Source organism: Rhinolophus hipposideros (genome assembly GCF_964194185.1).
Source record: "Rhinolophus hipposideros genome assembly, chromosome: 2".
Classification (NCBI taxonomy): Eukaryota; Metazoa; Chordata; class Mammalia; order Chiroptera; family Rhinolophidae; genus Rhinolophus; species Rhinolophus hipposideros.
In genome coordinates this window covers 82116282-82131439 of record NC_138048.1, presented here as the reverse complement: position 1 = coordinate 82131439, position 15158 = coordinate 82116282, and the positions used below count along the sequence as shown (strand labels likewise).

Sequence of the window (15158 nt, the reverse complement as noted above, 5' to 3'; positions counted from 1 at the left end):
GGAGGGGGGAGCTCTTCCTGCAGCCTAGAGGGAGGGGTGGGTGTGTGGGGAGGGAGTTGGTGGGCTAGGTTGGCTGGGGGTGCTTTATCCTTTTTTATCAGACGTTACAGAAGTGGGGGGAGAGATTTTGGGCCTTTGCCTTTATGGAGCGTCTCCTCGGGGGCCTCCCGCTCTCTCCATGGAGAGTCTGGGTGCTTCACTTTGCAGACTGGAGCTTCCTTATACACCACCCACAGTGTCAGGCACAGGGCAAAGTGCAAAGGAGCTCCAGGTAGTAAATCAGTTTTGCTTCCTGTTTTCCCCATCCCATAGTGGGAGTCCTGGAACAGGCTAGCTCATCCCCAGCTTTCTATGGGGTTGGACTTGTTCTGCCCAAATCAGGGTATGAGAGACTGCAAACTATAGCATTAACTTGGCGGATTATGTGATTTGGGTAAAGAGAAATTTTAAATTGCCCCTGCACCTTTCTCTCTTTTTCACTTAGAAGATGAGGTTTTGATATAACACCAAAGCTGGAATGCTTCCAGCTTTCTCAGTCCCTTTGAAAATTTAACTAAGGATTAAAACATTTAAAAATGGAACTTATACAAAGCACTGCATTGATGTAGCTTCTAACAAAAGCAGTTTTTAAAGCTGTTTAAGCAAACACAAACTTAGCAGGCAGTGCTTTGTCACTCGAGATTTCTTAATTACTTTCTTGGGTGACCTTTAAAAGAACTATAATTTAGGATATTCTTTGGATTTTCTCTAGATCAAGAAGCTAAGATTTCATCAGATGTATAGTCAACCTTCACTTTAGCTTGTTGACTTGGAAATAAAGATTTTTTGCTTTTTCTCAAACTGGACTTTTGAAGGTTTTTTGGGTGGACATATATGTGGTAGTGCTTTCAAAACAAGTTAACAAAAGTGTACTTGTAAAGTCTTCCTCAAATACCCTTTTCAATTTATTTATAAATAAAGTCTTTCTTTGGAGTAAGTAGATTTAAAAAAAATAGTAAGCAGAAAGGCATTTCCCATCCTTGCTAGTTACATAAGCCAACAACTAGAGTAAAGTCAAGTAACTAGAGGATGAAGGGGTTAGTTTCAAGCCTTTTTCTAAAAAATTGAAAGTTTTTTTTCTTTTGGGGGGCGAGGGGTATGACTCTTTCAGCTACCGTATTTTCCCGAAAATAAGATCTAGCTGAACAATCATCTCCGATGCGTCTTTTGGAGCAAAAATTAATATAAGACCCGGTCTTATTTTACTATAAGACCGAGTCTTATACAATACAATATAATGTAAGACCCAGTCTTATTTTACTATAAGACTGAGTCTAATATAATATAATATTATATAATGTAATATATATAATGTAATACCTGGTCTTATCTTAATTTTTGCTCCAAAAGACGCATTAGAGCTGAACTGATTGTCTTATTTTGGGGGAAACGGTATATCAGCCAGCCTCTTGGGTTGTCGTGTGTGCATAAGTATTTGAATTATGTGCTCCTTTGATAGTGTCCAGGAAAGACTGGCAGGGTATCACTTTCTGATGGTGCAGAAAGAGCTTTTTGCTGATAATGAAACGTTAAAGTTTCACAAATAGCTAGTTAACATCTGTTATTACCAGAGTTGTGAGAAATACAATATGTGAGCTTCCCAGATAAAGCCACCATTTAATAGAAGCTTTATGAATACAGATGCCTTGTATTCATATGTATACAGATGTATACAGATGCTCTTGTAGGTCAAGGCTAGTAGCATAGATTGTGACATTACAGGCACATACCTGAAGTTCTTTTAAAACGATTATCATTTCATTAAAAATTTTAACTGCCTTTTTAAGATGTTAAATAAACTGCATTAAGAGAATCTCATTCCTATATCTGAGTCCTTGAAATCTTACTTACTAAAGCTTATTGAATGGTTAGTCAAGAGATCATTATCCTTAAATAATGTATGGGCTACCTTGAAAGTTACAAAATTATTATCGGTTTCTGGGATCAGGTAAATTAAATTATAATTTTATGTAACTATGAACATAAAACTCAGTAAAAACGCCTATGGCTTGCAACTTTGGTACAACCAAAAACTCAAAATAAATCTACAAAATAGAGATAAACAATAAAACCAGCACAATTCTAATTCACATTAATTTCAATGTGAGAGACGATGTTTTGCCAAAACTGAATTGCCTTTCACAACATGTCAGTGGTCTGACCCACAGGGACAAGGGTTCTTTTACCTTCAGCATGATAGTCTTCCATCCACCTTTTCTCCAGTTAAATTATTGTAAAAATCTCTATGTGCAGCTCCCTCTAACGGCTTTTGAAGTGAATGCCGCATTTGCAGATTAAATCAGTTTATATTTTAGTAACCTTCTAGAGAAACGTTTGATTAAGAGCATTGGTTGTGGTGCCTATCCTGGCTCTGCCATGTAATAACTGTATCGTGTCGGGCAGGTTACTTCACTTCTGTGACCCTCAGGTTTCTCCGCTGTAAAATGGTGATTAAAAACAGTACCTACTTCATCAGTTTGTGGTGAAGAATAAGTAAGACAATCTATGAAAAGTGCTTGGCACAAGCCCAGCACATAAGTAGGTTTGGTTTGGTTTGGTTTGGTTTGATTTTGGAATCCACTTGATTATAAATTCAGACATGATCCTGAAACTGCATGGATTATTTGTTTATGAATTGGTCCTCCAGAGCAGTGCTGTCTGGTAGGACTTCGGGCAGTGATGGAGTATTCTGTATTTGCTATCCTGTACAGTAGCCATTCTCCACATTCTCCAGTGTGACTGACTGTGCATCTGAGGAACTGAATTTTTTATTTTATTTTAATTTAATTTAAATTTGTCAGTGGTTAGTGATCACCATATAGACAGCACAGATCTAGAGTATGTTGTATAGATGTTATATTGTCAGATTAAAAACAAAATTAAAAATGCCTCAGAGAACTCATGCATACCCGAGAATATGTCCGTGGAACACAGTTTTGGAATCCCTTCAGTAATTCTGTGGTGATTTGGCAGTTGTCTCTCTTCTGTTTTCCTTCTCTCAGTTCTGGTGGCTGGTTTTTTTCCCCCCGTCCTTGGAGAATTAACCTTCCAGCATTTTGTTTTTCCCAGCCCATCCTGAAGCTCTTGAGCCCTGGAAGATCATTTATAGGCAGTTCATCAGGCACGTTCACGCTTAAGCTCTTTATGAAATCTGCTTTTTCCAAGCTAGCATCTCCTACCAAAATTAATGTTTACTTCTTCCAAAGCACTCACAGATCTGTATGTAGGAAAATACTCATTAATGTCCATTTACCGGCAGTTATCTGCAGACACTTTTGAGAGGAGCTGGTCTCTTCCATTTTATTGTCTTGGAAGGTTTCACTTTAAAGGAAGAGATGACTTGCAAACAGAAGCTACTCATGCAGCGTTTCTTCAGTGAAATAGTAGCCTGTTTTTACATATGTTTAATATGTGGTTTGAAGTAAACACTGACCTGTGTCCATTTGCATGATTTACTTATGTTTAGTTATTTTCATTTTGCCATTAATCATTTTTCAGGTGTTAATTACTCCACCTGAAACTCCCTTCTCTTTTTATTTCGTCAGTCCAAAATATAAGTAGTGAAGTCAAATAGGAACTATCTGAATAAATTAACTGCAGAGCTCCTACTTTCAAGTAACTAACTATCCTCAGTTGTAGAGATTTCAGGAGAGAACACTGTGTCCTAGGAGAGGGAAGAATTCCAAAAGAAATTGGTAATCTCTGTGGGATGTTCTAGGTTACTAGAACAAGAATCTTATACTGACTTTTTATTAATTGTCTTTTACTTTTCTACTTGTGAAATTCAGAACTGGCAGAAATAGGCAGTGAATTGTTTTGGTGCTGTACTCCACCCTCACCTCTAAGTAAAACAGAAAGGAGAGGTTTTCTTTTTAAATGAATTACAGAGTAAAATTTTATAGCAAGGCTATCATATTCAAAGGAAAAAGCAAAAGTGATGAAATGTGAGTTTTCACTGAAATTAGTAGGTGTTATTTCATTTTGGTAATTACATAATGCCATGTTGATTTTTTTTTTTTTTTTTTTTACCTCCTAAATCACTTTCAGGTTTGAGTTTACACATAAAAAACAATCAGGTGGTGCAGGCCAGTTTGGAAAAGTGATAGGTGTACTGGAGCCTCTGGACCTAGAGAACTACACTAAGTTGGAGTTTTCGGATGAAACATTCGGGGCAAATATTCCAAAGCAATTTGTGCCTGCTGTAGAAAAGGTAAAAAACAACAACAAAAGAAACTTTCTTGCATTAAAAAAAATCAAAAACAGTTTATTGGGTATCAAATCGTATTTTTATCACATTGTCTTCCAGGGTTCATTTTAGTTACAGTCCCGCTTCTTTATCTAATTGTTAGTTTTCCATCTGATTTAGAATCTTCAGTTCATCTAAGTTCAAGAGTTGCATATCTATGGTATGACAATGAAAGGAAACCATTTTGTTTCTTAATCATGGTTATTTCTCTTGATAAATTGATTTTTAAAAAGTTACATGTTCCTCTTGATAAGTTAAAACTACTTCATTGATTATAATCAGCAATTGAAATTTGTAATAGTCATTAGGGATTTATGGAAGTTTTAGGAGACTGTTGTAGAATGATCAAGATTCCCCGCCCAGGGTGCTGCTGTCATCTCCGCTGCTGGTTACTGTGCTCCTTGGTAAATCACAGTGTGCAGAGCCAGTTTCTTCATCTGTAAGCTGAGAGTCAAATGCTTAAACTTGAACTGCTCACAAAATTGAGGATCAGATAAGACTGCCATTTCTTTGGGAATTGTGAAGTGTTTTGCACATGTAAGAGGTTAGTGTTTTATTTGCTTTCCAGGTCACTGGCTTTAGGACTATTGTAAACTTTTAGCAACTGTCTATTCTTATAGATTGAGCTTAGTTTTTTTTTTTTTAATCTTTTAACTTAGAAATCTTTGTTAACAGATTATAATTTTGGTTTCAGTGGTGGTAGCATTTTTTCATGGTTAGAGTATTTCCTTCATTATCCTTTATTTCAAGACAATATTTTGTCATTCACACTTTTAAATTATCTTCTCTCTTCTCCAAGCTGAATGAGAGCTTAGGTACATTTTTAGCATACAGAGTTTACAGTTTTGAAATGTCTGAAATACAGTGTAGTGTATGTACAGTCATGTGATTGTCTTGACAAGAAAAACTAACTTGAATTGTAGGAGCTCTACATATATTTGTTAAGTGACTGAGTGAAAAAGAATTGTGAACTTATCAAATCGTACTCTTTACATATGTATAGTTTATTGTATATCAGTTATACCTCAGTGAAATTATTTTTTTTTAAATAATTGCATTTGGAAAAATTACCGTTTAACTTTAATTCTTACTGATATTGTGTAACACTAAAGCTATAATGTAGTGGTTCGCCAATGAGGCAAAGCGGTGATAGGTAAATAGTAGGAGCTCAAGATACAGCTGTGGAATAAAATGCCAGTTTTGGCGGAGGTTTTCCTTTAGATCATGCTGTCTCTATAATGGGTTGTGAGAGTGAAGTAACTCCTAAAGATGGAGTTTTTGGAAAGATTGTTAGCACCCTGAACATCACTTTCAAACCAGCTCACATCTTTAAGTAATATGCTTTTCCAAGAGATTACTCCTCTAGATGCCACAATAATAAAACTTAAATAGTAAGGCTGTTCCACTTCTTAAAGCTTTTTTTTGAGGAGTGAAATATTGCCTACATAAAAATGTTAACCTTCTGAATACTAAAATGTTTGGGGGTTCTTGGTAATGCATCTGCAAGTGAAAGCCACTCACCCCAGAAGTTGTGTACATTCATTCACAGGGGTTTTTGGATGCCTGCGAGAAGGGCCCTCTGTCAGGTCACAAGCTCTCTGGGCTCCGGTTTGTCCTGCAAGATGGAGCACATCACATGGTTGATTCCAACGAAATCTCTTTCATCCGCGCAGGAGAAGGTGCTCTGAAACAAGGTATGCCATGTGCTGTCACTTGCCACATCGCTGTGACTGTTTTTCCCTGGTGGACCCTCAGAGCCTGAGAAGGCAGCGCTGGGCATCACGCCAGGGAACAGGGCGGGCCCTGGGCAGATACTCCTCATAGAACCAAAGTGAGGCTGGATTACTGTATTCTCTGTCTTGCCAAACTGAAAGCCTACCTGTTCTCCTGTTATCTGGTAATTTTTATATGTTTAAAATCATAAATAACCTGTAAGTTCTGTTTTTAATAGAAAAGAAAAATACTCAGAAATACCTAAGAAATATTTTAAAGAAACATTACAGTCATACTATTTTTTGTGACTTATTCAGATATCAGGAAATCCATAAATTCATAAGTAATTTTTTCATGTATGCCGTTGTAGGCTGTTAGGCATTTTGAGAACGTCTAAGTATTTTGAAAGAATTCAGTAAACCTTATTCACAGTGGAGACTTTTTGCTAAACTGCTAAAATTGTCAGCCTTTCTCACACAAGGTGATATGCATATTAAAACCCTTATGAAACAGTGCCCAAAACAATTGCAAATATATCTGATTCCTTGCTTTTACGAGAGAAAAGCAAATGACCACGCAGCAGTTTGACATCAGGGTTATTCAATCAAAAGAACTTCAAAGCTGTGTCCTGAAGCCAAAACATTTATCCTCTGTCATCTCCTCTGTATCTATTATGTGTAATTCATAAGTGTCTTTAGTAATGTCTATAAATCTCTTTAGGAGAATTATATCATGATTCCTAAAACATTTCAGAAATGTTTTCAACTCTGCATTTCAAAATGGACAGTAGGAAATTAGATTGATCATGACACATGTCTTAAGCATTCTGTAAATTAGGATTTTATTGATTCTGTATGAATTTTGGACTTTATGTTGTTTTTCGTTTATTTGCATCTGTGATTGGCTCTGAGGCAATGGTTGGAAAAGGTTGCTCATACCTTGACTAGATTCCTAATTCTTTATTTTAATGAAACTAATGAAAGTGTACAATGTGATGATTGGGCAAATATATACATTGTGATACTTTTAAAACATACAGTTAAAACAAATGGAAAGCACCAGTAGTTCTATGCTGGTTCTTTACTAGAAATTGGTAGCTTTCCTGGAGACAGAGATTACATAAAGTAAGATAATTGGTATGGTTATCAATTAACAAAGAGCCTCATCCTTTTTTTCCCCCCCTTCTTCCACCTCATGCCTGCCCTCCTCCACCTCCCTCCTCCGCCCCCCCCTTTTTCACCCCCTTTCCACTGAGGGTGTCGGAGGTTGGCAACAGTGACCTTGGCATTAGGAGCAAGGCGTTCCAACCACCTGAGCCACCAGGCCGGCCCCACCTCATCCTTTTCTATTGTTCCTATATGAAATATAAATAAACATATATAGATAGATAGCTTTATATGCCCATAATATACACATATATACATGAAAAAGTCTACTAATCTACTGTTAACTAAACAGTTGAATATGTATCATTTAATTCCATTTAATTTTTAATTATTTAAATGTACAGATATTATTAAGTATGACTAATTGCCTGTTGCGTGTGCAAAGGAAAAGACGAGAAGTTTGGTTTTTGGGGTTTTTTTGGCCAGATAAACATGCAAATAAGTAGGGTGCTAGCATGAAAAATGAACTATTTTGCTATTCCTTCATCTAATTCTCATTTCTCCATGAATAGAAGACAAAAATATAGAGGGTACAAGGAAGTTTTTGCCAAGTAAGAATATCAGCTTTTAAGCGAGCATCTCCATTGAATGCTATCTCCATTGAATGTTAGAGTGAAATGTTGATAAATGAAGTTAGTAATAGAAAATTTATACTTAATGAGCTATTACATTCTTATCAAAATTGGAAGAAAAATAGTTCAAATTTCTGTATATTTTTTCATTTAAAAGAAAACGAACTATTTTTAGTCACAGTTTAAACTTTGTCCCTGAGATTATTCAGTGAGGTAATCAAAACTGAAATGTGAAATTGAACGCTCATTATGGGCATGTTTCACCCTATGGATGTGACCGTTTCGATCATTTCCTATGGCCAAAGTTTAGGAATAGCTCTCTGCCTGGTCTCCCCAGAAACACTGAGCTTGTGGCCACTCTGCGAGAGAAATAAAGGCCTACCAGGGTCTTAGTGAACTCATTTAACTTGACAGGGCCCCTGTTTTGATCTCCTGCCAATTACATGACACGCTTTGAGTTTGAATCCTGGTTCCGTTGCTTCCTACTTAACTGCATGGAAATGGGCAAGTCATTAGGACATTTTTTTGTTTTTTCAAGTGTTGAAAATTTTATTAAGATTCAGTTTACAAAGCTTTACACCTGTGGTGCACCAAGACATAGGAAGTTACCCTTTAGGCTTTGGTCCTTGGTTTAGAAGTTGTGGAACATTGGTGGTTTTTTGTTAATCACTTTAAGTATTCATGAGCTTGATGCTGCGCTGGTAATATGCCGTTTTCTTCTGTCTCAGAAAGTGGGTCTCGATAATGTTTGAGGCAGTCAGGGTAACCTGACTGTTCTCGTGAAGTTGCCAAGCCTCAGTTCTGTTAATCCCACTGAGTTCTTCTATCAGAAGACCCAGGATTTCCTTCTTAGAAAGCTTCTCTGCTGCCTGGAAAAGTGTTGATGTCAAGGATGATACTTGGAGATAGTAATTCCACAATATTAAATGAGAATGGACTTGAAAACACTTGTACATACATATTTGAACATAGTGAATGCTAATCTCGCTTCCCTTCCTGTTACCTTTGACCTAGCACTGTGCCATGTCACCCAAGCCTCAGATATTTTTTTTTTTCTTTTAGAGGAGGGGAAGAGGACTTTCATTGGGGAACAGCGTGTACTTCCAGGACTTTTTCCAAGTCAAGTTGTCCTTTCAATCTTAGTAGTGGAGGGCACAGCTCAGCTCCAGGTCCAGTTGCCGTTGTTAGTTGCAGGGGGCACAGCCCACCATCCCTTGTGGGAGTCGAGGAGTCAAACCAGCAACTTTGTGGTTGAGAGCCCGCACTCCAACCAACTGAGCCATCTGGCACTGGCCCACGTGGGAATCGAACTGGCAGCCTTCAGCGTTAGGAGCACGGAGCTCCAACCACCTGAGCCACCGGGCCGGCCCCAAGCCTCAGCTTTTTGTCTCAGAGTGGCCATGCTAACAACATGGATTGTTTATGTGCTGTATGTTATGCTGAGTACATGGATTATCATATCCTCACAGTGACCTTATAGTTAAGAAAATTGGGACTCAGAGTGGCCCAATGGCCCAAGGTTCCATGCTATTTAGTGGTGGGTCTGAGAGCTAAACCCAGACCAGAGTCCTAGCCCTTGACACCTCCTCACATAGCCTCTTCAGCATCTTGCTTGGTGTTAACTACATTATTCCTCGTGGGCTGCAATAGAAACACACTACCATCTCTACCCACTGCTTTAGGCTTAAAAGGTCCTGTGATGATAATGGTATTTGTACTTCTTGCCTTAAAAAGCTGTACACCACATAAATCTGCTTGAGGGAAAATTGTTTTCAGGGCTTGGCTGTCATCTGACTGTTGAAAAATGGCCGAGTAAATTCTCTGTGGAGTCTTGTCGCATGGATTGGGATTAGAGGAAGGCATGAATAAAGGCAAGGTTCTTCGAAGTGAATCAGGAGGTGGATTTAATGAGAAGGAAGATGTTAAAAGGAAAGGAGCAGGGTGAGGGAATATGGAATTGAGAACTAGACAGGCCATTCTCAGCAGTCAAGTGATGGGTACTGTATATTTGGCCCCTTCCTTTACAATCTGCCCCTTTCACAATGTTGCTTTTATATTACTGTCCTTGAAAACACTAGATAACATGTATCTAAATCCTAATGTGTCTGCTCTGCTCACTTCTGTCTTTCTGGGTGCCTTCTGCATGAAATACAGAAGAGCCAAGGAGGCTTTGCTGTTGTGGTGACCCAAGAAGTAACACGAAATAGAACTGTTAATATTTCTACAGTCCAGAATTGTTAGTCTACTGCTTTAGATGTCTGTGTAGGGTTCTGCAGGGCTTAGCCAATGAAGCTTAGGAGTCTGCAAAGTTCAGTTTTTCCTCTCTTCAGAACAGATTTACTCATTGGGACTAATTAGTCAAAGGTAGGTCTGAGCTAGGATATGATTAGAAAATTAGAAAATTTTCAAAGAAATGCAAGAATATTAAATTGCTGTGATAATTATTGCTCTTAAGTTAATAGTATCTTACAAAAAAGAGCTTTAATGAGCATACAGGAATAATTGCTGATTAGATTATTATAAACAAATTGATGCTTGGGAAATTATGGTTATTTTAAAACAAATATTTTTGTTCATCATCTTTTCTGTGTTTTCCTTAATGTCTTTATGTAAAGATAATTCTTCCAGTCTGAGGCTGAAGTATTATACTGTACTTTCATAACATCCAAATTTAATACGAATCTTTGAAGTTTGATTATACTTGTTTAATCTCTCCACATTGTTACGTTTAAAACTCAGTCAGCATTTGTCACAGTAAGAAGTGTTCTGGTTATGTATTCAGTGGGATGAAAACATAAACATGGACATACACATTGGGTTTTAGTGTTTAATGGCCCTTAGCATCTAGTCCAATGTCTTTATTTTTTAGGCGAAGAAACTTGAGACCTAGACAGATTGTGCTTTTCCAAAAGGTATATAACTTAGTAGAGACAGAGCAGAGCTAGAAACTTTGTCTTTTTAATTTTCAGATATTAAGATTATTCACCCTAGGAAAGCAAGACAGACCTCAGGCATGACTTGATTATTGTCTCCACGTAGATGAAGGGTACCCTCCTCTTCACTCCTGCTGGCGATACAGGTTGTTTTCATAAAGTTAAAAACAACTGTCTGCCAGGGACCAACAAGAAAGAATTGGTGTACCTTGGTCAAAGACCTACCAGTTAGTGTCATTACTCTTGAACATTTTCAGAAAGAGAGAATAAGTAACTCTCAACTACTGGTACATGATTTAGATGGTAAAGTACCTCATTGAATGTAGTTTTAAGACTCCTTTTATATTATCCTCTGCAGCTTAATGATTTTTAAGGGTAAAAATGTGGTAATGGAAATACTAAAGCTAGATTTTGTCTTAGTGGAATTTCCATTTAGAAGAGTGACTGTTACTGCTACCAGAAAAATGAGTCCCGATTTTAACCTCATTATTTGAGTGTGTACGCTTGGGAGAACACACTGTGTCTTCCTTTTATATACCTGGATAGAAAAGAATTACAGTTCGTTTAAAGATTAATAAATTAATTTTTTTTTAAATCTAGCCTTGGCAAATGCGACCTTATGTATTCTTGAACCTGTCATGTCTGTGGAAGTTATAGCCCCAAATGAATTTCAGGGACCAGTAATTGCAGGAATTAACCGGCGCCATGGGGTAATCACAGGACAAGATGGAATCGAGGGCTATTTTACACTGTATGCAGACGTAAGTACTATTGGTCACTTGACAATCTTGCTTTCATTAACCACAAGAGGAAATTAGAGTTAGCTTTTGTTTTTGGAGATTGTAGAGCAAATTGACACATTTCCCTGGCTATTTGAGTATTGGATTACATACCGAGGGTGCCAAAAACATGTATACACATGACTTGTATTCATCTTTTGTTATCAGTACATATTGATATTACAATTTTAATGCAGTTTTTTTTCTTTCTTAAAATGTATGTACATGTTTTTGGCACCCTCTGTACACGTGGCAATTTCTATAATTCGCTGTTAGAGCAACTGTTAAGTGCAAAGGCAAAAATGAGATTCATTTCATGTAGGCTTTTGTGAATGTTATTTTCTTAGATGTGTAGTTATCATTTCTTTCTCATTATAGCTTTATTTGCATAGCTCCTTTATTATGTTATCTCTAATTTGGGGGGATAATATGTTATTCCTTTTCCTGTACCTTGCTTGACTTAAAACTCATGAGGGAAAGTGTTTATCACATTCTGTAATGCTTTCTAGAAGACACTGCCATCAGCATTATCATCGCGGTGTCCAAAGGGAAGTTGTATTAACATTTTCACAGCAGAAACATTCGAAATGCTTGAGCTTTGGCCAGAGTGGAGTGGGGATGAGGAGGGAAGCGTGTCAGTGATGTCTACTCTGTGAAACTGAAAGATTTAGTTTCTTTCTTGTTGTAACTGTCAAATAAACTTATTTTTAAATAGGGTTTCTACTTGCAGTGAAACAAAATTGTTTCTCTTTGGCTTTTAATTCTTTTAAACTAAGAATTGTTAGTAGAAACCTAAGTCTGAAGCAATTAAATGGCTAAGGCTTCCCTGTATTTTCCTCAAATATTTTTCAGTAAACAATGCTAAAATATCTACTGTGTTTATTTCCAGGTCCCTCTAAATGATATGTTTGGTTATTCCACTGAACTTAGGTCATGCACAGAGGTAAGCAAATGTTGCCAATTTTACTTTAGTGCTCTATAAGAGACTACCCTACAAAATGATCAAATTTGTGAACTCTTGTTTTTGCATGACTTTACTTGATAGTTTATATATATATATATATGTGTATGTATATATTTGTATTTATATTTTTAAAAATCTGGGGTGTTTTTGTTTTTGTTTTTTAACTCCCAGGGCAAGGGAGAATACACAATGGAGTACTGCAGATATCAGCCATGTTCACCGTCCACACAAGAGGACCTCGTTAATAAGTATTTGGAAGCTACAGGTCAACTTGCTGCAAAAAAAGGAAAAGCCAAGAACTAACTTTAGTCACTTTAAGTTGACTAACTTTAACTGAATCTGCAAGGTTTAGGTACTTTAATGGATTCTAGTGGAATGAATTCAGGCAGAAACAAGAAGTTTCAGCAGCCCTTTCTGTTAAATTCAGGAGCTTCTATTATATCAAAGTTAATTCTGTGTATATCTCAACTATATTGACTGATTTTATAGTTCATTAAAGCTCAAATAAAATATTACTGAAATATATTTAATATTTATTTTAATGGAGGAAGAGACTTCTATCAATTGTACTTCTAAGTTTAGAATGTGTATAAACTTCCTTTTCAAATTTTTTGTCATAAATATTTTATTAGGTTGGTGCAGAAGTAATTGCGGTTTTTGCATTTTTTTTACCCTTTTAAACCGCAATTACCTTTGCACCAACCTAATAACATAGAAAAGCTGAAAAACAATAAATACAAAGAACAGCCATAGACCTTCCATCTAGACTCAACAATTAACAATTTTGTTAACAGTTCATTAATCAGATAATAATTTGTTTTGTCATATTTGCTTTATTTCTGTCATCCATCTATGTATATCTCAAACTTTTGTATTTTTAATTTTTAAAAAATTATTGTTTTGCTAAACACTTGGAAGTGACTTGCAAATATCATGACACTTCTTAAGAGTGTCATCTTTTTTAAGATTTTTATTAAAATATAGCTAGCATACAATACTATATTAGTTTCAGGGGTACACCATAGTTATTCAATATTTATATGCCTAAAGAAGTGATCACCGTGGTAAGTCCAGCAACCATTTGACACTATACTATGCTATCACAATGTTATTGGCCGTATTCCCTATGCTGATTGTTACATCCCCATGACATTTCAGGTATACAGTATAGTAGTTAGACATTTACATAATTTAAGATGCTATTCCCTTCACTAGTCTAGTACCCACCTGGCACTATACATAGTTATTACCATATCATTGACTATATTCCCTATGCTTTACTTTGCACTCCCATAACTCCTTTGTAACTACCAGTTTGTACTTCTTAATCCCTTCCCCTTTTTTCACCCACACCTTGAACCACCCCCATCCATCTGGCAAGCATCAAAATGTTCTTGGCATCTATGAGTTTGTTTCTGTTTTGATTGTTAATTTTGTTCTTAGATTCCACATATAAGCAAAATCACATTGTATCTGTCTTTCTCTGTCTGACACTCCACTCAGCGCAGTACCCCCAGGTCTATGCATGCTGCCACCTCAGATGACAAGAACCCATTTCTTTTCACGTCTAAGGAATACTCCACTGTACATACGTACCACCTCTTTATCCATTCTTCCGTTGACAGACACCCAGGCTGCCTCCACATCCTGGCCATTGAAAACAGTGCTGCAATGAACATGGATGCACACGGCCCCTCAGAGTAGCGTTTGGGTTTCTTCAGATAAATACCCTGAAGGGGGATTACTGGGTCCTTCTTTGTCTCCTGTTAGAGTCTTTGTTTTAAAGTCTATTTTGTCTGATATAAGTATTGTTACTCCTGATTTTTTTTTGTGTTGTGTTTTTTTTTTCATTTCTCCATCCCTTTACTTTCTGTCTGTGTGTCTTTCATTCTGAAGTGATTCTCTTGTGGGCAGCATATGTAAGGGTTTTGTTTTCTTATCCATTCAAACACCCTGTGTCTTTTGATTGAAGCATGAAAGTAATTGTTGACAAATACATAGATATTGCCATTTTATTATTCATAATTTCGATTTTTTTTTTCCATCTGAAAGAAGTCTCTCTAAGATTCCTTGTAATACTGGTTTGGTGGTGATGAACTGTTTTAGCTTTTTTTCGTCTGGGAAGCTCTTTATCTGACCTTTGATTTCAAATGATAGCCTTGCTGGGTAGAGTAGTCTTGGCTATAGGTCCTTGCTTTTCATCACGTTGAGTATTTTGTGCCAATCCCTTTTGGCCTGCAAAGTTTCTGTTGAGAAATCAACTGACAGTCTTATGGAAGCTCCCTTACAAGTTACTAGGTGCCTTTCTCTTGCTGCTTTTAGGATTCTCTCTTTGTCTTTAACCTTTGCCATTTTAATTGTAATGTGTCTTGGCATGAGCCTGTTTGGGTTCTTTTGTACACTTCCTGGACTCTCCCAAACAGAGTCTCTTGTTTGGGATTCTGTGCACTTCCTGGACTTGTATGTCTGTTTCTTTCACCAGGTTAGGAAAGTTTTCAGTCATTTCTTCAATTAGATTCTCAATCCCTTGCTTTCTCTCTTCTTCTGGTTCTCCCTATGATGAGAATGTTGTTACTCTTGGTGTTGTCTCAGAGGTCTGTGAAGCTATGCTCATTTTGGGGGATTCTTTTATCTTTTTGCTGTCCTGATTGGGTGTTTTCTGCTTCCTTGTCTTCCAAATAGCTGATTCAGTCCTCTGCTTCATGCATGTAGTCTGCTGGTGATTCCTTATAGTGCATTCTTCTTA

General features: G+C 36.9%; 1 protein-coding gene across 2 annotated transcripts in view; it reads left to right on the top strand.

The window, feature by feature from the left end:
• Positions 1-14426, top strand: part of GFM1 (G elongation factor mitochondrial 1) — a 40511-nt gene extending 26085 nt beyond the window's left edge. For both annotated transcript variants that reach the window (XM_081025964.1, XM_081025965.1), the window contains exons 14-18: positions 4087-4249; positions 5835-5979; positions 11270-11430; positions 12338-12391; positions 12584-14426. In XM_081025964.1, coding sequence (XP_080882090.1) covers positions 4087-4249; positions 5835-5979; positions 11270-11430; positions 12338-12391; positions 12584-12715 — 655 coding nt within the window. In that variant the 3' untranslated portion in view covers positions 12716-14426. The remainder of the gene's footprint in view (positions 1-4086; positions 4250-5834; positions 5980-11269; positions 11431-12337; positions 12392-12583) is intronic.
• Positions 14427-15158: the final 732 nt, after the last annotated feature.